This window comes from Hypomesus nipponensis, chromosome 25, assembly GCF_054491055.1.
Source record: "Hypomesus nipponensis isolate SF chromosome 25, ASM5449105v1, whole genome shotgun sequence".
NCBI classification, from domain to species: Eukaryota; Metazoa; Chordata; class Actinopteri; order Osmeriformes; family Osmeridae; genus Hypomesus; species Hypomesus nipponensis.
In genome coordinates this window covers 2,345,001-2,367,500 of record NC_140385.1, presented here as the reverse complement: position 1 = coordinate 2,367,500, position 22,500 = coordinate 2,345,001, and the positions used below count along the sequence as shown (strand labels likewise).

Genomic DNA, 22,500 nt, shown 5'->3' with positions numbered 1-22,500 from the left:
TGAGGATAAACATCAGCCTTGGGAGTGACTGGTACTCCCTTTAGCTTGTTGTTGAATGAGTAAACACATCCATAGTCTTTTTGCCAAAGTTGTTTGTTCACATTGTCGCACACTGAGATTAATCAATGACTGTACAGCAGCTCTCTCAGGTCCAAGGTATCATCTAGTTCGAATGAATGCCTCTCTCACTCCCACGTGCTCCTCTCCCCCTCCACCTCTCTCCCCCCTTTTCTCTCTCTCCTTCCCCTTTCTCCCATGTTCTCCCTACCTCGTCCCTTCTTCCTCCCCCGCTCGCTCTTCTCCTCCTCCACCTCTCTACCTTCCCCTCTCTCCTGGACAGGGGCTACGAATTCATGTAAGTGAATACTAGGGCATGGCGCGAACTCCATTACAATATCTGGGTGTGCCATCAAAATCAAAACATTCAGCATTTCTTGTAGAAGCAGAATGTAAGGCACACACACGCTTTTCAAGATTGAAATGTAACCCGATCTGGCCTAATTTCTGAGACACCAGTAGACCAATAGTTTGGCAGAAATCCTTCACATCTATTAACTCAAACCCCTTTACTTCTCCGATACATCAACCCATATGATTAAAACAGGAAGTTTACATTGGACACATCAGCCTGTATGAAATATCAATACAAAGAGAAAGCACATAATTCATAATGTCGTACAGCAGAGACTGAGTGGAGCCTGGGCAGTATAGCACAGCCATAACTTCAACCATCATACCCTTCAGAATACTGTGGTTGGAACTTGGAATCTTCGTCAAATTCTATTCCAATGTGCCGTGCTGGAATCTAGTTTAGCAACTTTTGCAGATGAAGCACTGCATTACAAAATACGGGAACAAGGAACTTCTTGATGGAGAACTGACTGGTGTCGTATTTCTACAGAAGGCCGGTGGTTTGGCTGGTTACCTGTTGGGAAACTGTCCTCCAACGTTGACATGGTTCCTCTCCTCACACTCCCAGCCTCTCTGGGCAAACCGCGCTCTGTGTTAAAGACAAGTAAAACACACAAGAAACATATCAAACTGAAACTAATATGTTCTTAGGCTTATTGTAGCATATTTAAATTATCGTAAACTGTTTTGAATTTTTGTTTTATGGTAACTTTTGTTGTCGTGGCCACGTTTGATTGACACGATTGTCAACATTTGAAGCGGATTCAAATCAGTCAGCGGGTTAGTGTTGTGTGGGCAATGTGACTTTGCAGTCGTGCACTACTGTGAGTTTATTATGCCAAGTGCAGGAAAACGAATCTGTCCGTGTTTTTTATCCACATTTCCTGCGTGTGATAAGCCACACACACACACACACACACACACACACACACACACACACACACACACCGGTTCTTATTTCACATAGGCATACACTCAATCGGATGAGTGCAAAAACAAAAGAGGTACATCAAACCAAAGCATATAAAAAAGTGATTAAAGCAAGGCCGTAATCGTAATACATATTGGGGAGGACACATCCCCTCCAATATTCATATCTGGTCAAAATGTCCCCCCCCCAATATATTGATATAAATGTGCTACCCTACGACGGTCAACCACGCACGCTGTCCGAAATTATCATAACAAAAATGTATTTGTCACCCCCAATGTTGACTCCATGGCTACGGCCTTGGATTAAAGTAACTTAAAAGGTATTTTAACGTACCCATTTTATTGGTCTTGGTGAGGGTCCCCCTCTTCATCGCGAGGTCATGGTGATCCTCGGCGGAAAGCTCTCGCCTGAACCTTCGACTGGCCACTCCGTTGTCCAATGGCCCCGGCTCGAAACTGGTCATTTCGAATCTAATAATTTACAGTTTAGTCGCGTATCATAAACTCAGCCGGCGTACACAGACCTTGATGTCACGCGCCCAGAGTTCCGCGCGGACTTCACGTTGGGAGGAAGCGCAATAAACTTTTATCGCCGTCAAAGATGACATAGCGCATCACAAACACGCAGAAAATGCTTTCGAGAGAAATAAGAGACACAGCAGAACATCTGTTTTGGTGAATAACAAATGGATCCTCTGCAAATCGAATGCTGGTTCCGAAGTCCTGCTTAAAACACCAGATCGAATTGAGGCTACAACTTTTCACGTCCTTCCCAGTGACGTTTACAACCTGTGCCTCGTGCAGCCAGTGAAATGGACTGGTTTGATAATCGCTGACTAAACAAACATTTTTCAGCCCAAATCCACGTCACGCAGGCATTGAATGCGTGTGCTGCAATTTCACATTTTCGAAGGGTGCGTGCCACATAGAACAACGAAAACGATAGGATACAAAGCAGCTCTTTCTGACCTCTCTCCTTAACACACAAATAGGTCCTACAACTGACAAATGTGTAACCGTTTACATTAGACTAGCCTACATAGCTGAACAAATACTTCCCTGTGTCCTCCAGGTCTCATCGACTGGTACATGCTAGGTAGGCTACTATCCACCCTCACCCTCCGCGGGCAAAGAACTCTGAAGTTTGTAGTCTTGACTAAACACATCTAGACATTTTTTTTTCCACTCAAAACGGTGTGGAGTCACTGTGGAATTGGGATAACATATATAGTTCTTACACATTATTTTGACAGAAATTCCAAATTAGTTATAGTGATTCCATGCATGTACCTGAGCCAATGTGCTTGAGTAAATCTCCCTTGCTCCACAACATTAAGGGATCCGTGTTCTGACCATGCCTAGGTGAACGCAAGTTTCCTCATTTACATACGAAATTGCCAGTGCGTCAGTCTGGCGAAGAAAAACTACACATCGACCTCGAGTTCAACTTCATCCAGTTGAATGGGGTTTCCACAAGGATTGTTTTCGTGTGACATGCGGCAGGACATTTTAACGGAATTATAATGCAACAAAGGATATAACTGACAAAAGTTGTCGGTTGCATCTGCAAGCTTTCAATGGCTTCTGGCTGTAAATGTCTACATTAGACTATAGCCTACATAGCTGAACAAATAGCTTATCACGGTTTCCTCAAGTTGTCATGGACTGGTACAGGCTGGGTAGGATACTAGGATATGTAGCCTTCCACCCTCACCCTTCGAGGGCAATGAACTCTGAAGTTTGTATAGTCTTGACTAAAACACAATCTAGACAATTTGTTTCACTCTCAAATATCAACGCTGTGTGGAGTCACTGTGGCCTCGTAAACATATATAGTCCTTACACATTCTTAAGACTTTAATTCCAAATTAGTTATAGTGATTACATGCATGTACCTGAGCCACTGTGCTTGAGTAAATCTCCCCTGCTCCACAACATTAGGGGATCCGTGTTCTGACCATGCCCAGGTGAACACACCTCCCCCCCGACAAGTGTCCTCATTTACATACGAAATTGCCAAGTGTGTCAGTCTTCACATCGACCTCGGAGTTCATCCTCACAGCAACGCAGATATCCAGTCGTTTTTAGTTTCCACACACGCGATTGTTTTCGTGTAATAAGCGGCAGGACCTTTTTACGGAATTATAATGTGTCGATGGATATCTCTGACAAAAGTTGCCGGTTGCATCTGCAAGCTTTCAATGGATTCTGACTGAAAACTTCGCGTCGTTGTCAAGCTCGGGTATTTAATCGAAATTTATATGAAACACTTTGGTTAGTAGCGGTTTTCTTTTATGCTGTGTAAAAATCTGCCTCATGTTTGCCTGACTATGTGCTAGCTAGGTTACACTTCGGCTACTTAGTTTACCAAGAAGGGGGCTTGAGTTTGGCCAGTTTTAAAATAGTTCGTTGTTGGCGAGAGGTCAAGTATTGTAGCTTGAATTACAGCAACAACAACAAGCCACCTCCCGGAAATGAGTCTCTGCAGGTTGGAATGTCTGTGTTATGTGCAAGTTTTGCCCATTATGTCAAAGCTTAGGTCGTGCATGCTATGCCAACTGCTGCAAGCGCGTAGGCCTACCCAGGCAATATCTGCGAGGTCAATTTCGCCAAATAAATGGAGATCGGTTTTACCACTACGTGGCGACATTGTTCCATATGTAGCCTAGCTCTTTAGGCGATGTTATGGTTTGTTTGTTAGCTGTGTAGTCTTTCAAAGTTTGGTGAGTTTGTTATTCCGTAATGTGATGGAACTCAACATGACCATTTGAGCTATTCATTTGTAAAATGTTCTGTTCCAACTTGTGTTAATATAGGAAACTGTTTCCCTTCATTTTGCATTGGAGAACCAATTATCACGTGACCAGGAAGTGCTTTATAATAGTTTGTAGCGTTCGAAATGGTTAGTTTGAAACTTTTGCTGAACTCGCGAGTTGCGGCGATCGTGTTTAATGCATGTCATGCCTTCTACTCTGAATTCATATTTTGATCAAATATTGCTACAACTCTGAGCAGGTTTGACATGTTCGAGAACGACACCCTCCAATTTTTAATGTAACAGTATCGCTTCTCGGCCTTTTGGCTAAGATCAAGTGTAGTATCTGTTCTTATCAGTTTAATATCTGATACGTCCCCTACCCGGGGACCATATATTAAATTGATTTTTGGAACAGGGAGATGGAATAGGGGCTTGCTCCGTCCACTCCACGCATCGACCTGGTATTGCAGTACCTCCAGGAACGGTGCACTCCCCTCCCGGGGAAACAACGGTGTTGAATGGAAAACGGTCGCTTCCTGCGAGCTATGCTTACGAAACCATATGTGACGGCCACGTCCGTTACATACCCGTCACACATAGTTACGGCCAGCAGTGTTGTGTAGTTTTAGTAAATATGTGAACTCCCACCCCTTGTTTTTTCTATAGAGTTGATCAGTTTGTGTACAGTTGCTACATTTTAGGAAATGGAAGAGTTTGTCACCGTCCCGGAGATAAAACTGTGCTTGAGTTGGCTAAATCTCCCCTGCCAACAATATGAAGGGATCCGTGTTGTCACCATGACCAGATGACGCCCCCCCCCCCCGACAAGTGTCCTCATTTACATACGAAATTGCCAAGTGTGTCAGTCTTCACATCGACCTCAGAGTTCATCCTCACAGCGACGCAGATGTCCAGTCGATTCCAGTTTCCACATACGCGATTGTTTTCGTGTGATAAGCGGCAGGACCTTTTTACGGAATTTTAATGTGTCGATGGATATCATTGACAAAAGTTTCCGGTTGCATCTGCAAGCTTTCAATGGATTCTGACTGAAAACTTCGCGTCGTTGTCAAGCTCGGGTATTTAATCGAAACTTAAATGAAACACTTTGGTTAGTAGCGGTTTTCTTTTATGCTGTGTAAAAATCTGCCTCATGTTTGCCTGACAATGTGCTAGCTAGGTTACACTTAGGCTCCTTAGTTTACCAAGAAGGGGGCTTGAGTTTGGCCAGTTTTAAAATAGTTCGTTGTTGGCGAGAGGTCAAGTATTGTAGCTTGAATTACAGCAACAACAACAAGCCACCTCCCGGAAATGAGTCTCTGCAGGTTGGAATGTCTGTGTTATGTGCAAGTTTTGCCCATTATGTCAAAGCTTAGGTCGTGCATGCTATGCCAACTACTGCAAGTGCGTAGGCCTACCCAGGCAATATCTCGGAGGTCAATTTCGCCAAATGAATGGAGATCGGTTTTACCACTACGTGGCGACATTGTTCCATATGTAGCCTAGCTCTTTAGGCGATGTTTTGGTTTGTTAGTTAGCTGTATAGTCTTTCAAAGTTTGGTGAGTTTGTTATTCCGTAATGTGATGGAACTCAACATGACCATTTGAGCTATTCATTTGTAAAATGTTCTGTTCCAACTTGTGTTAATATAGGAAACTGTTTCCCTTCATTTTGCATTGGAGAACCAATTATCACGTGACCAGGAAGTGCTTTATACTAGTTTGTAGCGTTCGAAATGGTTAGTTTGAAACTTTTGCTGAACTCGCGAGTTGCGGCGATCGTGTTTAATGCATGTCATGCCTTCTACTCTGAATTCATATTTTGATCAAATATTGCTACAACTCTGAGCAGGTTTGACATGTTCGAGAACGACACCCTCCAATTTTGAATGTAACAGTATCGCTTCTCGGCCTTTTGGCTAAGATCAAGTGTAGTATCTGTTCTTATCAGTTTAATATCTGATACGTCCCCTACCCGGGGACCATATATTAAATTGATTTTTGGAACAGGGAGATGGAATAGGGGCTTGCTCCGTCCACTCCACGCATCGACCTGGTATTGCAGTACCTCCAGGAACGGTGCACTCCCCTCCCGGGGAAACAACGGTGTTGAATGGAAAACGGTCGCTTCCTGCGAGCTATGCTTACGAAACCATAGTTACGGCCAGCAGCGTTGTGTAGTTTTAGTAAATATGTGAACTCCCACCCCTTGTTTTTTCTATAGTGTTGATCAAGTTGTGTACAGTTACTACATTTTATGAAATGGAAGAGTTTGTCACCGTCCCGGAGAAAAAAACTGTGGTCAACCACCCACGTGAATAGTATCGAGTCAAATACTCTGGCCCTAATATTTGGTCGCCAATGTCACGATTAGGAGGAACATGCAAGTACAGAGTTACGCTCCAAAAGCATAATTGACTTGGCAACTGACAAAATTAGTTACTACGTTCTGTCTGTCTGGTCTGCTAGCGCCCTCCAGTGTACGCTTGTGGAACTGTCTTGTAGTCCTCGTGAACGTAGGCTACTGTACTGTAAAAACTGTAATGTAAGGTTTCATAGTTAATCTCGGGATTTCTTCTTTAGGATGATTGTGTTTGGAGGGTAATGACAGCGTCCCCCAGTTTGTTTAGCTGGTATTTAACAACTAATATGGACATTTTTCTATCAAAACGTAACGACTACTAGAGAGATACAGCATTGAATTCTGGGAAATCACAACATACGGATGTATCAACGTGTGTTTACACACCAACCACTTTTATGTACCGCTACGTTCTCGAATTTAAGTTGTTTTTGAAGCGTTCTTTTATATATTGGCGCGCTCTCTCTGGTGTTGCAGCTCTAACCGTCACCGTGTAGTGCATGCTCCGTGATGACTTCCTCACGATGGCCGTGTACAACTCATACTTACCTGGCAGGGGAGACACCATGATCAAATAGGTGGTTCACCCAGTGCGAGGCTCAGCCATTGCACATTCGGCTGTGCTGACCACTGCGAATTCCTCAAATGTGGGAATCTCGACTGCATTATTTCTGGTAGTGGGGGACTGCGTTCGCGCTCTCCCCTGATATTTGTGTTGAATACAATATCCTCTCCGAACCTCTCTGGCGCGTGTAGCATTGTCAGCCTCGAGATCTGTTTTACACTCGGCTAAAGCTGTCAGGGAACTTGACCTGAAAGTTGACCAATTTGCTCTTCCCAAACAGTAAAACGAACCAGTATGCTATACTGTGTAGCTATACTGTGTGTGTGTATATACATGAATGTTTATTTAGTTGGCCTAGTTTTTACGGCTTTGTTTACACACACTGAGTGGAAACAGCAGGACATTCATGCATGTATATATAAAAAAAAACATACATACATACACACACACACAGTATATCACCATGATCTCAATAAGCCAGTCTGTCATGACCATGCTGCGACAGTGTCACACCTGCTCACATGAGATCCTGCTCTTTAATCTCTACACATTTAGCCAGGTAATCCCCTGATGGAGAGAAGGAGAGGAGGAGGAGGGACTAAAGGAGGGCTGATGCGCGTCAGGAGCAGAGGAGAAGACTGGTCACTCTTTCAGTCGGTAGAGCGCTGTCGAGGGTAGAACTTCTAAGGTAAGACCCATACCTGGGTTGTTTTGGCTTGTCCATGTGGAGGGGAAGCAGATCAGGGGTGGATGACGGGGGTGCGTTCAAGGCTATACGTGCTATATCTATGTAACGGCCGCATGGTATACCCACTTTGTCACCAAGTACTGAAAGTTCAGCCACAGTAAAAGCAGGCAGGTAGGGTGGTTTAGAGGGCAGGGAGGGTGGTGTAGGGTGGTGTAGAGGGCAGGGAGGGTGGTGTAGAGGGCAGGTAGGGTGGTGTAGAGGACAGGTAGGGTGGTGTAGGCAAGGTCAGAAGGTGGAGTGTGATGGGGTGTGCGTGGCTCCTAACACTAGGTCTGTTTCCTCAGCATGTCCAAAACCGCCTCCACCTCCTCTGCTGCCTCTGCTGCCTCCACAGACGGGTGAGTCCTCCTCCTCCTCCTCCTCCTCACTACAGCTAGTGAGTCCTCCTCCTCCTCCTCCTCACTACAGCTAGTGAGTCCTCCTCCTCCTCCTCCTCCTCACTACAGCTAGTGAGTCCTCCTCCTCCTCCTCCTCACTACAGCTAGTGAGTCCCCCCCCCTCCTCCTCCTCCTCACTACAGCTAGTGAGTCCCCCCCCCTCCTCCTCCTCCTCACTACAGCTTGTGAGTCCCCCCCCCTCCTCCTCCTCACTACAGCTAGTGAGTCCCCCCCCTCCTCCTCACTACAGCTAGTGAGTCCCCCCCTCCTCCTCCTCCTCCTCACTACAGCTAGTGAGTCCCCCCCCCCCCTCCTCCTCACTACAGCTAGTGAGTCCCCCCCTCCTCCTCCTCCTCCTCACTACAGCTAGTGAGTCCCCCCCCTCCTCCTCACTACAGCTAGTGAGTCCCCCCCCCCTCCTCCTCCTCACTACAGCTAGTGAGTCCCCCCCTCCTCCTCACTACAGCTAGTGAGTCCCCCCTCCTCCTCCTCACTACAGCTAGTGAGTCCCCCTCCTCCTCCTCCTCCTCACTACAGCTAGTGAGTCCCCCCCCTCCTCCTCACTACAGCTAGTGAGTCCCCCTCCTCCTCCTCCTCCTCACTACAGCTAGTGAGTCCCCCCCCCTCCTCCTCACTACAGCTAGTGAGTCCCCCCCCTCCTCCTCCTCACTACAGCTAGTGAGTCCCCCCCCCCTCCTCCTCACTACAGCTAGTGAGTCCCCCCCTCCTCCTCCTCACTACAGCTAGTGAGTCCCCCCCCCCCCTCCTCCTCACTACAGCTAGTGAGTCCCCCTCCTCCTCCTCCTCACTACAGCTAGTGAGTCCCCCCCCTCCTCCTCACTACAGCTAGTGAGTCCCCCTCCTCCTCCTCCTCCTCCTCACTACAGCTAGTGAGTCTCCCCCCCTCCTCCTCCTCACCACAGCTAGTGAGTCCCCCTCCTCCTCCTCCTCACTACAGCTAGTGAGTCCCCCCCCCCCTCCTCCTCACTACAGCTAGTGAGTCCCCCCTCCTCCTCCTCACTACAGCTAGTGAGTCCCCCCCCTCCTCCTCACTACAGCTAGTGAGTCCCCCTCCTCCTCCTCCTCACTACAGCTAGTGAGTCCCCCCCCCCCTCCTCCTCACTACAGCTAGTGAGTCCCCCCTCCTCCTCCTCCTCCTCCTCACTACAGCTAGTGAGTCTCCCCCCTCCTCCTCCTCCTCACCACAGCTAGTGAGTCCCCCTCCTCCTCCTCCTCACTACAGCTAGTGAGTCCCCCCCCCTCCTCCTCACTACAGCTAGTGAGTCCCCCCTCCTCCTCCTCACGACAGCTAGTGAGTCTCCCCGCCCTCCTCCTCCTCACTACAGCTAGTGAGTCCCCCCCTCCTCCTCCTCCTCACTACAGCTAGTGAGTCCCCCTCCTCCTCCTCACTACAGCTAGTGAGTCTCCCCGCCCTCCTCCTCCTCACTACAGCTAGTGAGTCTCCCCGCCCTCCTCCTCCTCACTACAGCTAGTGAGTCCCCCTCCTCCTCCTCACTACAGCTAGTGAGTCTCTCCGCCCTCCTCCTCCTCACTACAGCTAGTGAGTCCCCCTCCTCCTCCTCCTCACTACAGCTAGTGAGTCCCCCCTCCTCCTCCTCCTCACTACAGCTTGTGAGTCCCCCCTCCTCCTCCTCCTCACTACAGCTTGTGAGTCCCCCCTTCCTCCTCCTCCTCACTACAGCTTGTGAGTCCCCCCTCCTCCTCCTCCTCCCCACTACCAGGGGGCATGAGTATCACACTGGCTTCAGAGGGGTTTATAGTAGTTTGTTAAAGAAGGAGCTCACTGGAGCAGTTACTGCTGTAATGCTGCCCCTGTGTAGGGTACTGGCGCGTCCTAGTGTGTGGATACAGATATGGAATGGTGACCCAGGGTGTAGTTTAACACGTTCTGATAAGGAAGGAACACCTAGAGAAGGTCTTGTTTACGTTTGTGGTCCGGGGGAGCTTGTGAGAGACAGGTTGTAGTGAGAACAGCAGCCCGTGACCTCGCCGTGTGTTCCCCTCGCCCCCTCGCAGCAAAGATGGCGCCCCCAAGTCCCGGAAGGGCTCGTCGTCCAGCTCTGAGACCCCCAAGAAGGTGAAGGCCAAGAAGACGAGTGAGACCCAGATGAACAAGGTGTACACCAGCCTGCTCAGCACTGTGTTCGGAGCGGTACGATTCTGTCTGTGTCTGTCTCTCTTTCTGTCTGTAATTAACTGGGGGCTGTCTAACCTCAGTTGAACACACTAAATTGGCGTGGGAAGAAACAATCACCGAAGTCGATGTAAGTTTTTTTTTTTTTGATGAAATATTTGTATTCTGCGTTGTGAAGCGATGGTTTTAGCATGTTTTTATTTGGGTGAGGGAGCAGATTCTATTGTGGTATTTATAGATAGATTTGATGTGGGCTTGTTGGGCAGCATTTCCTTGGCCGTTTGCTCAGACATTACACCAGCAGTTACCTCTGACCCTGACTCTTGAGAGGTCACGGTCGTCTTGTAGGATTACCTTCCTGTGTCGCTGGAGAACAAACACATGCCATGTGTGTGCCTATTGTCACGGCGACGCTGCCCTCCCACCCCTCTGACCTGAAGCCTTCCCCTCTGAGCATCGTCCCGGCAGACAGTAGGCATGTGTTTTCAGTCAGGACGAAGACGTCTGATAAATACATCAAATGTAACGTAAGACTCTGCTGAGACCATTGCAGCTATGCCAGAGGCGTCGAACGCCCCTTCATGGGAGGTAACTTAGCTGCTGAGAGAGCTCTATAAGTCCATCTGCAGGTAGTTCCAGTAATCCTGTTCGGCGTGCTGTATTCTTAGCTTCTGACCTACTGATCTGTGCCAAACCTCGTTAGGATAAATCATCCAGATATGAGATGGTTAGTAGCTACTTGAAAGAGAAGGTATGTTTTATTTAGCCATGGCCAGAGGTTATTTAGGAATTGAGTTTTTTTTTTCCAAGGGTAAGAAATGTGGTAGTGTGGTAACTGGTATTGTGTGATTTGATTAGCAAGTTTTGGGAAGTGAATCTGGCTTTGTGTGTGTGTGTGTCTTAGCATCACTGGTTGGTTGTCAGACGGGACGTTTGAGGTTCCTAATCCCATGTAATCAGGAAGTGTCCCCACCTGGGCCTGGGTGACACCTGCTCTCCAGGGAGGTGACACCTGCTCACCTGTCATCTTGTTGTGTCTGCAGGAGAGGGAGCTGGCACAGGCAGAGTTGGACGGTGAGTAACTGCAACCATCAACTCCTGAACCTTAACCCCTCACCTGGGATTCCAACTCCTGACCCTTAAGCCCTGCCCTTGGATTCAGAACGTGGCACGCAAAACATGTATCGACCTCCACCCCCTCTGACCCCCCTCATCACTCATCATGGGTCTTGATCTGACCCCTGAACTTTGACCTTTCGACCCCAGAGTTAGCGGAGGCCTTCAAGCAGTTTGAGCAAGGGGACGGCTACCTGAACTACAAGGATGTGGCGGAGTGCATGAGGACCATGGGGTACATGCCCACTGAGATGGAGCTGCTGGAGATCGTGCAGCAGATCAAGATGAGGAGTGAGTCGTCATGGTGATGATGATGATGATGAGAGGGTGGATAGTTCTATGATGATGATGAGAGGGGGGGGGGGGTTCTGTGATGATGATGTACCGATTAGGAGGGAATGACAGTAATAAGTTGGGTACTACTGGAAACAGGACTGCAGATCATGCCCAGGCTAGTCAGTATCCTGACATCTGATTGGCCCTTAATCCACGTCCTTCCCGTATCCTGACGGCTGATTGGTTGTGTGGTCTGCAGTGGGCGGTCTGATGGACTTCGATGACTTCTGTGAGCTGATGGGTCCCAGGATGATGTCAGAGACGGCCGACATGTTGGGACTCAAGGAGCTGAAATCTGCCTTCCAACAGGTGATGCTTAGCTATTGATTATTTTGATTGGACCTTTTATTTAAACTAGAAAGGTCCAGTCTGATTTACTATGGTGGCCAGCCGAGACTGATCCTCCTCACCTCACCTCCTCACCTCACCTCACCTCCTCCCCTCACCTCCTCCCCTCACCTCCTCCCCTCACCTCCTCCCCTCACCTCCTCCGCTCACCTCACCTCCTCCGCTCACCTCACCTCCTCCGCTCACCTCACCTCCTCCGCTCACCTCACCTCCTCCGCTCACCTCACCTCCTCCCCTCACCTCACCACCTCACCTCACCTCCCCTCACCTCCTCACCTCACCTCCTCCCCTTCACCTCCTCACCTCACCTCCTCCCCTTCACCTCACCTCCTCCCCTTCACCTCCTCCACCTCTCAGTTTGACACGGACGGAGACGGGAAGATCACCCAGGATGAGATGAAGGAGGCGGTGAAGTCCCTGTTGGGGGAGAAGCTGAAGAAGGGCGAGCTGGAGGAGATCCTGAAGGAGATGGACATCAACGGAGATGGAGATGTGGACTTTGACGGTGAGAGAGAACCTTGTCACAAGTTTCCAAATAATGTGAAATATATTGTGTATGTAATACACTTGTGTGGAGCGATTTAAAAAAAACTAAACAAAAACAAGTTCTGAAAGGTTGAAGAAAAAAAAAAGGAAAAAAGGTTTCAAAAGGTAGAAATCCTTTTTTGGGGGGAAGTTTCCATAGGTTGAAATATTATATTAAAAAATCTAATAAAAATGTAATAAATGCAGATAAAACAAATATTTTTAGAAAAAACGTTCAAAAGTTTGAACAAATGCTTTTGGATAAAAAGCTTGAACAAATATTTAGCTAAAAAAGTTTTGATAGGCTGAGCAAAAAAAAATGTTGGGGGGGAAAAAGGTTGAACAAATATTTTGGTTAGACCCTTTAACTCTCTCCTGGATTCCAGAGTTCGTGATGATGCTCTCCATCCGGTAGCTGCCTCCTGTCGTCGTCGTCGCGACACGGTTGTGATGTCGATGCGATGAATGGTTCATCACCAGGATGTGTATGGGACCTGTTGAATGGTGTCTGTAGGGACGCTACAAGGTGACTGGGCCTAGCCGTGTGGTCTGACCTGCCTCAAGACTTGAGCAGTGCTCTGGGTCATGAGTACGAACCTTTTAGTTAGTTAGCGGTATTTTGCTAGGTTAGTATTGAATCATCTGCTTTAGACACTTGATAACTTGTAGAGGAGTTGGTTTTGTGATGTTCTGCAAATATGAGATGTGATATGGAAATGAGAGAATGTTTTGATATTTTAATAAAGAAACCTTATCAACCTTATGTTTTCCCTTTTGCTGTTTGGGGTACAAACGACGACAAACTACTTTCTCCTTGTAGCTTTATTTCAAACCCCTTTTTCTTCATGATTCTATTAACCTCCAATATTCATTTGAACCTAAGAGAGATTATCCAGAATGAAATGGTTAATTGGAGCAGTTTGGCTCCAGATGTGCACATAACACTGTCCCGGATTTGGAGTTTTACTATCATCAAAGCGAGGCTCCCTCTCTATAAAGCACTATTTCACTTAAAGTTTGCCAAGCACTTTCATGAAAACAAATTAGATTTGAGTGTGATATTCATTCAACACTAACAGTTAGCATATATTAGCATCTAACTATGTTATTCACAAAATCCAGCTACTTTTCATGCAGGCGTCTGCAGTCGTCTCATTGTCTTGAGACAAAACAAATGGGGGAAAAATAAATAGAATCGAAAACCAAAAGTCACATGAGTGGAAAAGACAAGATGTCTTCTGTCACATCAACATCCAAGACAAGGAATGTTTTGAACTATAGTCAACTTTAAGACCGGCTCAATTTCTGAGGTCTCTTTCAAGGCCCTTAAACCACATTCTCTGACCACTTGTATTAAATACTGTGCATTATTTAAGATTGCATCACACTTTTGAAACCAGAGGTAAATGGTAGATGTATTCGACAGCTTTATCCAAGAGAAAGCTTTCCTCTGTGTTGTCCGCTCCAGGGTTCAATCACAGCAGCCTTCGATGGATTCAACAGCTTGATCTAACAAGTCTTGGGCGCAAAGCTTCAAACTTACCTAAGGTGATGCATAGCTTCAATCACATGACCATGCGAAGCCGCGTGTGTGTGGCAGGTAAGTTAACGTCTTCACTCAAGCACAACACAAGTCTCATCCCATGTCCATCCTCCTCCCAATCGCCCCCGGCAACGCCTTCTGACCCCCCTCCCCCCTCCTCCCATGGTGACACGCAGCCCCCGGCAACCCCCCTCCCGTCCTACGGCTCGGTGGCGAACTCCGCCATGATGTCGTGGACCCAGACGTCGCGCTCCTCCTGCGAGGTGTCGACCAGGAACACGGTCAGCTTCCTGTCCCAGGGCTGCTCCGCCTCCTGCACCACTTCCAGCTGGGCCACCAGGGGCTTCCTCTCCACGTGGTTCCGGAACACGATGGAGGCCGCCTCCGACCACTGCCTCTGCTTCACCCCTGTGGGGGGGGGGGGGGGGAGGAAGGAGGGAGGGGAGTGGAGGGGAGAGAGGGGGGGGAGGGGAGGAAGATGAGATGAGTGAGAGACAGTAGCCATCCTTACTTAACTAGGAGGAAATATTTTGAGAATTTTTATTTATTTATTATTGCTTGGTCTTTTTTTCTTCTTCCATGGATCCTTTCCCCTCTGCCTCTCTTGCTACATCTAAGCCCCACCACACACACACACACACCTCTCCACCCCTCCTGGGGATGGCAACGCGTTGCCGCGGTTACCTGCGAGCTGAGCGGTGATGCCCTGGAAGGGCAGTTGTCGGAACTCCTTGATGAGGGGGCGGAGCTTGGCGACGCCCACCAGCTCATGCTTGCCGTAGTCCAGCTCATACACAGACACCAGGCCGTTGGTCAGCACGCCCTTCACCAGCACACGGTGCCAGCTGCAGCACACAGGGAGGGGGGAAGGGTTAGGGGTCAGGTGGCTGAGCGGTTAGGGATTTTTAAAATTGTTATTAATCAGAAGGTTGCCGGTTTGATTCCCAGCCGTGCCAAAAGACGTTGTGTCCTTGGGCAAGGCACTTCACCCTACTTGCCTCTGGGGGAAATGTCCCTGTACTTACTGTAAGTCGCTCTGGATAAGAGTGTCTGCTAAATGTAAATGTTATCTGGAAGTCAGAGGTTAAATCTGTCTTGTTCCCTCTCTCTCTCTCTCTCTCTCTCTCTCTCTCTCTCGCCCCCCTCCACTCACTTGTTCTCCACCTTGGCCGCGTACACCTGGTTCTTCTCCGCTCTTACGGGCTTCTCCTCCGTCTTGTTGTAGTACAGGATCATCTCCCCCATCAGGATCACCAGCTTGTACATGTCCCTCCAGGGCTGCAGCACAAAGTGGCCCGGGTGGCAGGCCACCGACACGTAGACGTCCAGATTCTGACCCACCTGGGGGAGCTCCAGGAGGGCAGGGAGCCGGGGAGGCGAGCGTGGCCGGGGAGGGGTGCCTCTGCTGGGGTTGGGCCCCGAGCCGGAGTGGGCCCTGCGGAGCTTGGAGGTGGAGGATGGGGTGGCGCCGCTGCCGTTGGTGGTGGTGGTCCTGGGCGTGGAGGTAGTGGGTGGGGGCAGGGGGGCGGCGGGGGAGGGGGGCGGGGGGGCGTGGCTGGAGAGGAAGACGTCCCGGTGGTGTTTGAAGAGGTCGGAGGTGGCCAGCTTGTGGTTGAGGCTGCGCGAGGGGTCGTGGAAGTTCTTGTCGGGGAACAGGTGGACGTGGGCGCAACGCTTGCTGTCGTCCATCTTGGCAATCTGGACAGAGGAGAGGGAGGGGGAGAGGGGGAGGGAGGGGGGAAGGGGAGGGAGGAGGGGGAGAGAGAGGAGAGAGGAGGGAAGGGGAGGGAGGAGGAGGGAGGGGGAGGGAGGAGGAGGGAGGGGGAGGGAGGGAGGAGGGGGAGGGGGGAGAGAAGAGGGAAGGGGAGGGAGGAAGAGGGAGGAGGGAGGGAGGGGGAGGGAGGAGGGAAGGGGAGAGAGGAGGAGGGAGGGGGAGGGAGGGAGGGAGGAGGGGGAGAGAGGAGGGAGGGATGGATGGGGAGATGACACTTCAGTCAAACTGACACTTAAGCACACGTCTTTGCAGTTGTAATTGCTCTCTCTCCCCTCTCCCCTCCTCCCCTCACCTTCATGCTGCAGTCAGTAGAGTTCAGCACGGCATCTCGTAGCCACTGCACGGCTTCAGGGGTCCAGGAGCCCACGGACACCACCAGATCAGACAGACAGCACTTCACAGCCTGCAGACACCACCAGGTCAGACAGACAGCACTTCACAGCCTGCAGACACCACCAGGTCAGACAGACAGCACTTCACAGCCTGCAGACACCACCAGGTCAGACAGACAGCACTTCACAGCCTGTACACACACACACACACACACACTGCTGCACGTCAGAACACACACACATATACACACACACACATTCTGCTGCACGTCAGAACAAACACACACAGACTTAGACACCCCCCCCCTCCCACAGAGATGCTGGCTCCCCCTGACCTGTGGGGGGATGGTGACGAGGTCTTTCAGGAAGGGAGGAGGGATCTCCCTCAGCTCAAACACCTCCACAGACGCCTGGACCCCCAGGTCCACAAACAGGATGTCCAGCACACGGCTACCATGCAGGTTAGTGATCTGGAGAGGGGGAGAGAGGGAGAGAGGGGGAAAGAGAGGGGGGGAGAGAGGAGAGGGAGAGAGGGGGAGAGAGAGGGGGGAGAGAGAGGGGGGAGAGGAGAGGGGGGGAGAGGGGGGGAGAGAGGAGAGGGAGAGAGGGGGGGAGAGAGGGGGAGAGAGGGGGGGGGAGAGAGAGGGGGGATAGGAGGGGGAGAGGAGAGAGGGGGAGAGGGGGGGAGAGGAGAGGGGGGGAGAGGGGGAGAGGGGGGAGAGAGGGGGGATAGGAGGGGGAGAGGAGAGAGGGGGAGAGGGGGGAGAGGAGAGAGGGGGAGAGGGGGGAGAGAGGAGAGGGGGAGAGGGGGGGAGAGAGGAGAGGGAGAGAGGGGGGGAGAGAGGAGGGAGAGAGGGGAGAGAGGGGGAGAGAGGGGGGGAGAGAGAGGGGGAGAGGGGGGGAGAGAGGGGGCGAGAGAGAAAGGAGGGGGAGAGGACAAAAACAAAAAATTATAAAAAAAATCGATATTTAAGACCATATTCTTGTGAAACGTCTTGGGTGCCTGAGATTTTCCTCAGTACATCATAAGGCAAACAGCAGATACATGACGTGGCCAGGTGATATAAGGTGGGTTAACGATGTACGACATGACTCACCTCCACACGAGACCATTTGCCCTTGTACCTAGCCAGACAGGCCTTCCCACAGAAGGGCCTCGCCACCAGGAACTCTGAGGTCACCTGGCGCACACAGATGATGTCATAAGCGTGAGACGGACACACATAGAAAAGGGTATGACTAAGGGCGGCATTATCGCTACTGTAGATCTGTGGGCTAGATGGCGCTGCTCTGCGGCCGACACGCACAAGAGCTCCCTTCTTGATCCTTTCTGGCACTCTGCACTTGACGTTGTACTGGACCTGCTGACATTCTGAAGTTATTTCTTAAGTTTTTTTCTGTGATGCCTTCAGTTGTATTTTGTATTATTTTATTCTTGCATTTATTGTCTCGCTGTGCTTTGTAATAATTGTGTTATGTCCACTGTACTGTCCTGTCTGCAGTGTTGAATGTATCTCTGTTTTCAATCTCTTGGTGCAGAACAAATTCCTCTCGGGGCAATAAAGGTTTTCATTCATGAATCTGATAACCACTACTAAAATGTTGAGAATAGCCTGTGATAAAAAGCATTTCAGACAGATTAAATGAGTAATTGATTCATGAATGGTGTTTTCGGTTGAGTGTTTCTGGTGCGTGAATTCTAAGTAGCTTTTTGTTGTGTCACTGGGTCAGTTCCTATGTCCTATTAACAGATTAGAGTAGCCTGCCTCTTAAACCCAGATTACCGACTTTAATCTCAATCTGGCCACAACCGTGAAGAACCACCTTCATAGTACAAGAATTAGAAGACATGTCTCTCTCACACAGAGACACAAACATACACAAACATACACACACACACACACACACACACCCAGACCTGGGAGTGGAAGTAGGCCTCAGCCTTGACCAGGATGTGCGTCAGTTTAGCCAGTCCTCTGGAGCGCAGCTGGCAGTAGATGGTTCCATCTGAACACACACTACTCACTGTCACATTCATGTAGGCACTGTTGACCTGGGGGCAACACACACACACACACACACACAGTCACACACACACACACACACACACACACACACACACACACACATACACACAGTCACACACACAAACACAGTCACACACACACAGTCACACACACAGTCACACACACACACACACACAGTCACACACACACACACACACACACACACAGTCACACACACACACACATAGTACTCAGTATCATGTGGTAGCATACGTATATGTGTAGTTTGATGTGTGTGTATATCTAGTTAGTAAGTGTGTGGTCTGAACCTGCAGGGGACTGGTCAGGGTCCGGTCCTGCAGAGCTTTCATGCACGTGGCGTTGATGTTGACATCATCATCCTGCGACGTGTCGTACAGGACCACCAATGGGGTCTGCTCCCTCTCCAGGATCTCAGCCAATAGGATCTTCCCGCTGGCCATGGCGTCGAACTTCTTCAGAACGGCGGGCTCCTGGCAGAAGGGCTCTAGGCCTACACACACACACACACACACACACACACACACACACCACACACAACACACACACACACCACACACACACACACACACACACACACACCACACACACACACACCACACACACACACACCACACACACACACACACACACCACACACACACCACACACACACACACACACACACACACACCACACACACACACACCACACACACACACACACACAGCAGATAGTGAATTAATACAAGTCCTCTAGAGATGGTTTGTGCATTTGATCCTGGCTGAGGGGGAGTTTGCCTTCACACACACACACACATCACACACACACACACCACACACACACACACACACACACACACTTGATGAAGGTGCATACAACATTAGGCCTCTTCACCTGCCAGTTTACATCTGGTCGCTTGGAGGGGAAGCTGTAAAAACTTCTGATGCAGCTCAAACACTTTTCCTTTGCTGATGACCTCCGAGAAGCCATGATCCACATAGTATACCTGTGTGGTTACACACACACACACACACACAGTCACATGGTACACACACACACACACACACAAAGAAGCAACAGGGGTGGGAGGAGAGAAACTTGTCACTCCTTTTATCACCATATCGAAAGCATACAAGCATATAACATAACACAATCCCTCCCATACAACTAAAAACAAACACAGAACCCGATCTAAATCAAATACATTTTATTATCTTCCTACCAAACAAAATAAACTGTGACCTTTGACCCTACCTTGACCTTGTCGGCCATGACCTCTGTGACCTGTGCTCGGAGGATCTCCTCCTCCTCCTCTGCCCTGACGGCCGCCAGCTGGCCCGGGGAAGGGGAGGTCAAAGGTCGGCGCTGGTTGTCCTGGCGATAGAACTCCCTCATCTCGTCCTCCAGGGTCTCCTGTGCCTGGGAGTAACCCTCACCGATGTAGCTGCACACACACAGTACACACAGTACACACACACACACAATACACACACACACAGTACACACACACACAATACACGTTTCGTTATTCTATGGCTAACTTCTGTTACGGTGTGATGCATGTTTTCATGGCCCTCGTGTCGTCTGTGTGTGAAGAACCCTCACACTGGGTGTATGTAGTTATCTGACACCAAAGCAAATTCCTTAAAGGTGATAAAAACGTGTTTCTGATTATAAGTGTGTTGTCTCGGTTACCGGAGGATGACTGCGTTGGTGCTGCCGGCCTCCACCACGAGCACAGAGGGGTACTCCTCCTGGGGGATGAGGAGAGGAGGAGCTGCCTGGTGCCTCAGCCTCCTCCCCACCTCCTCCCTCCTCTCCTCCTCGCCCGTACAGTTAGGCTTCTCATCCTCCCCTCCTCCTCCTCCTCCGCTGCCTCCCCGCGCTTGCCGGTACAGGATGGCCCGCTTGGGGTTGTCGGGCATGGGGTAGTCCACGGAGCAGATGTGGGAGAGGAGAGCCAGGTTGTGGAGGACGTGGTCGGGCAGCGTGGTCTTGTAGGTGTCCTGGAAGAGCTTGGGCAGGGCGTGGGCCCAGAGCCCGTTACTGTACTTCAGCAGGAGCTCCCCCAGCTTCTGCTCCAGGTCTGGGGAGAGGGAGGCGGGGGGGGCGAGGGGGGCGGGGGGGCCGGGGGAGCAGGAGGGCGGGGTCAGGGGAGGGGGGCTGCCGGCTGGGGGTCGCCGAGGGGCGGGGGAGTGTTTGTCTGTGGGGGAGGAGGTGAGGGGGGACACTCTGGGGGAGGAGGTGGGGGGGGAGGTGAGGGGGGAGGAAGTGGGGGGGGAGACGGCAGGAGGCGAGGGGGGAGGGTCTTTGGCGGGGTAAAGAAGGAGCTCTGAGGGGTTGCTGCTACAGGGTTTCTCCAGCTGAAAACAAAGGGGCCTTTCAGATTCACAGTTGGCTTCAGCTCAGCATGTAGCACAGAGGTTAGAGAATTTTCAGCTGCCATGCGTTTCCATAACTAGCAAACAAACTACTGTAGTCAACAGTCAAACATGACACACGTCATCCTACGAAGGTGCAGTGATCTTTTGAACGCTAGTGATGCTAGTTCAGGGATGTAGCATTTAACTGCCGATCAAGGAGTTATGGTTTAATCACAGGGGTCTGCGTGTCACATGACTGCGTGTGGTGGAGGCAGTGAGCGTGTGCGGGCCGTACTGTGCAGATGTGGGGCCACTTCTCCAGGTCGCCCAGGGCCTCTGGGGGAAGGTCCTCTTTGTACAGCTCTTTGTACATCTGGGGCAACTTCGACACCCAGAAGCCATTGCTGTACTTAGTCAGCACTTCCTGGATGCGCCCCTGGACTTCCTGGGAGTTGTAGTCGCTGGGAGGGTGAGGCCTGCCCTTCCCCGAACCAGGGCTCTCGTTGAGATTGGAGAGGGCTTTGGGAGGGAGGGAGGGGGGAGGGAGTGAGGCGGGGAGGGGAGGGAGGGGAGGGGAGGGAGGGTCATGCGCTGTGGTGGAAAGTGGACCTGCAGGCTGTTATGATGAACGAGTCATGAGGCTGTTTCCTGAGAGTGGGAGCAGCTAGACCCTCTGAGTGTGTGTGTGTGTGTGTGTGAGAGTGTGTGAGTGTGTGTGTGTGCGTGCGTGTTTGTGTGTGTGTGTGTGTGTGTGAGTGTGAGTGTGTGCGTGCGTGCGTGCGTGTGTGTGTGTGTGTGAGTGTGTGTGTATTTGAGTGTGTGAGTGTGTGTGAGTGTGTGTGAGTGTGTGTGTGAGTGTGAGTGTGTGTGTGTGTGTGTGTGTGTGTGTGTGTGTGAGTGTGTGTGTGTTTGAGTGTGTGAGTGTGTGTGAGTGTGTGTGAGTGTGTGTGTGTGTGTGTGTCTTACTTACAGCTGCCCTGCGAGGAGTTCCTGGAGAGGTGAGCGTGGACTTCCTTGTGGAACCTCGACGGCAGGGTCATCCTCTTGTCTGACCTGGAAACAAAACAGGAGACAGGAAGTCAAACTTTTGACTCAAACTTAAAACACACTCCTCAGCAACATACACCCCCCCCCCCCCCCCCCCCCAGACAGACAGACACAGACAGTACTAATGGATCTAGATGTGCTGATTCACTGTGCAGCTAATCTGTTGGAGAATAGAGGGATTAGAGAGGGCCACCACCAGCCCCCCACACCAGCCCCCCCTCCAGCCCCCTTTGTGTGTCGGGCCCTGTCATGGATACACAAAATGGGGAGAGAGAGAGGGAGGGATGAGGAGAGAAGGGGAGAGAGAGAGGGAAAGGGAGAGAGCGTGGGTTGTCGACATAGAGAGAGAGAGGCGTGGGGGGGAAAGAAGGGGAGAGAGAGAAAGAACAAGAGAGTGGGAGCGAGCGAGCGAGGAGTGAGGTCAGTTGTTTTCATAGAAAAGCAGGGGGCACTGGCTGAAACGTGTTTGGCTGAGAGAGAGAGAGAGAGAGAGAGAGAGAGAGAGAGAGAGAGAGAGAGAGAGAGAGAGAGAGAGAGGGAGGGAGGGAGGGAGGGAGGGAGGGAGGGAGGGAGGGAGGGAGGGAGGGAGGGAGGGAGGGAGGGAGGGAGGGAGAGAGAGAGAGAGAGAGAGAGAGAGAGAGAGAGCAGCTGCTAGTTCTGAATAAGCAGCACGGAGGGGAGAGAAAGAGGGGGGAGGAAGGAGAGATGTGGAGGGAGGAGGGAGGGAGGGAGAAGGCGAGGGGGAGATGGAACAGGAGGGACAGAAGAAACAGAGAGAGA

General features: G+C 50.5%; 3 protein-coding genes, 1 long non-coding RNA gene and 3 other non-coding genes across 10 annotated transcripts in view; 5 read left to right on the top strand and 2 right to left on the bottom strand.

The window, feature by feature from the left end:
• sh3tc1 (SH3 domain and tetratricopeptide repeats 1) overlaps window positions 1–2,959 on the bottom strand; it is an 11,061-nt gene extending 8,102 nt beyond the window's left edge. Inside the window, exons 1-3 of the mRNA XM_084691949.1 lie at window positions 2,635–2,959; window positions 1,679–1,815; window positions 926–1,000 (exon numbers count right to left, since the gene is read on the bottom strand). Coding sequence (XP_084548075.1) covers window positions 926–1,000; window positions 1,679–1,808 — 205 coding nt within the window. The 5' untranslated portion in view covers window positions 1,809–1,815; window positions 2,635–2,959. The remainder of the gene's footprint in view (window positions 1–925; window positions 1,001–1,678; window positions 1,816–2,634) is intronic.
• Window positions 2,960–3,374: 415 nt separating this feature from the next.
• LOC146221719 (calcium-binding protein 2-like) lies at window positions 3,375–13,397 on the top strand. 3 transcript variants are annotated; one of them, XM_084692009.1, is made up of 9 exons: window positions 3,375–3,618; window positions 7,585–7,717; window positions 8,062–8,115; window positions 10,192–10,327; window positions 11,353–11,383; window positions 11,576–11,716; window positions 11,961–12,070; window positions 12,467–12,614; window positions 13,021–13,397. In XM_084692009.1, the coding sequence occupies exons 3-9, from the start codon at window positions 8,063–8,065 to the stop codon at window positions 13,047–13,049; spliced, it is 648 nt and encodes a 215-aa protein (XP_084548135.1). In that variant the 5' UTR covers window positions 3,375–3,618; window positions 7,585–7,717; window position 8,062; the 3' UTR covers window positions 13,050–13,397. The 3 variants fall into 3 exon arrangements, with proteins under 3 accessions (XP_084548135.1, XP_084548134.1, XP_084548133.1); XM_084692008.1 differs by lacking the exon at window positions 3,375–3,618 and adding an exon at window positions 4,930–5,181; XM_084692007.1 differs by lacking the exon at window positions 3,375–3,618 and adding an exon at window positions 4,930–5,213.
• On the top strand, window positions 4,407–4,597 carry LOC146221722 (U2 spliceosomal RNA). The gene has a single exon (XR_014750629.1). It is a non-coding gene; the product is annotated as a U2 spliceosomal RNA (small nuclear RNA).
• Window positions 6,002–6,192, top strand: LOC146221721 (U2 spliceosomal RNA). Its single transcript, XR_014750628.1, has one exon. It is a non-coding gene; the product is annotated as a U2 spliceosomal RNA (small nuclear RNA).
• On the top strand, window positions 7,006–7,170 carry LOC146221720 (U1 spliceosomal RNA). Its single transcript, XR_014747075.1, has one exon. It is a non-coding gene; the product is annotated as a U1 spliceosomal RNA (small nuclear RNA).
• Window positions 13,398–13,438: 41 nt separating the features above from the next.
• Window positions 13,439–22,500, bottom strand: part of tdrd7b (tudor domain containing 7 b) — a 17,334-nt gene continuing 8,272 nt past the window's right edge. For both annotated transcript variants that reach the window (XM_084691958.1, XM_084691957.1), the window contains 13 exons: window positions 21,644–21,726; window positions 20,969–21,192; window positions 20,006–20,673; window positions 19,565–19,754; window positions 19,205–19,316; window positions 18,619–18,821; window positions 18,202–18,336; window positions 17,381–17,464; window positions 16,619–16,753; window positions 16,244–16,354; window positions 15,331–15,875; window positions 14,862–15,022; window positions 13,439–14,585 (listed from right to left, as the gene is read on the bottom strand). In XM_084691958.1, coding sequence (XP_084548084.1) covers window positions 14,377–14,585; window positions 14,862–15,022; window positions 15,331–15,875; window positions 16,244–16,354; window positions 16,619–16,753; window positions 17,381–17,464; window positions 18,202–18,336; window positions 18,619–18,821; window positions 19,205–19,316; window positions 19,565–19,754; window positions 20,006–20,673; window positions 20,969–21,192; window positions 21,644–21,726 — 2,860 coding nt within the window. In that variant the 3' untranslated portion in view covers window positions 13,439–14,376. The remainder of the gene's footprint in view (window positions 14,586–14,861; window positions 15,023–15,330; window positions 15,876–16,243; window positions 16,355–16,618; window positions 16,754–17,380; window positions 17,465–18,201; window positions 18,337–18,618; window positions 18,822–19,204; window positions 19,317–19,564; window positions 19,755–20,005; window positions 20,674–20,968; window positions 21,193–21,643; window positions 21,727–22,500) is intronic.
• Window positions 16,152–18,035, top strand: LOC146221718 (uncharacterized). Its single transcript, XR_014746786.1, has 3 exons — window positions 16,152–16,450; window positions 16,599–16,744; window positions 17,413–18,035. It is a non-coding gene; the product is annotated as an uncharacterized LOC146221718 (long non-coding RNA).

Coding starts and splice junctions, on each gene's coding strand:
- LOC146221719 (XM_084692009.1), top strand. CDS start 8,063: ATGTCCAAAACCGCCTCCACCTCCTCTGCTGCCTCTGCTGCCTCCACA. Junction 10,328..11,352: donor TCAGCACTGTGTTCGGAGCG/GTACGATTCTGT, acceptor TTGTGTCTGCAG/GAGAGGGAGCTGGCACAGGC. Junction 12,071..12,466: donor TGAAATCTGCCTTCCAACAG/GTGATGCTTAGC, acceptor TCCACCTCTCAG/TTTGACACGGACGGAGACGG.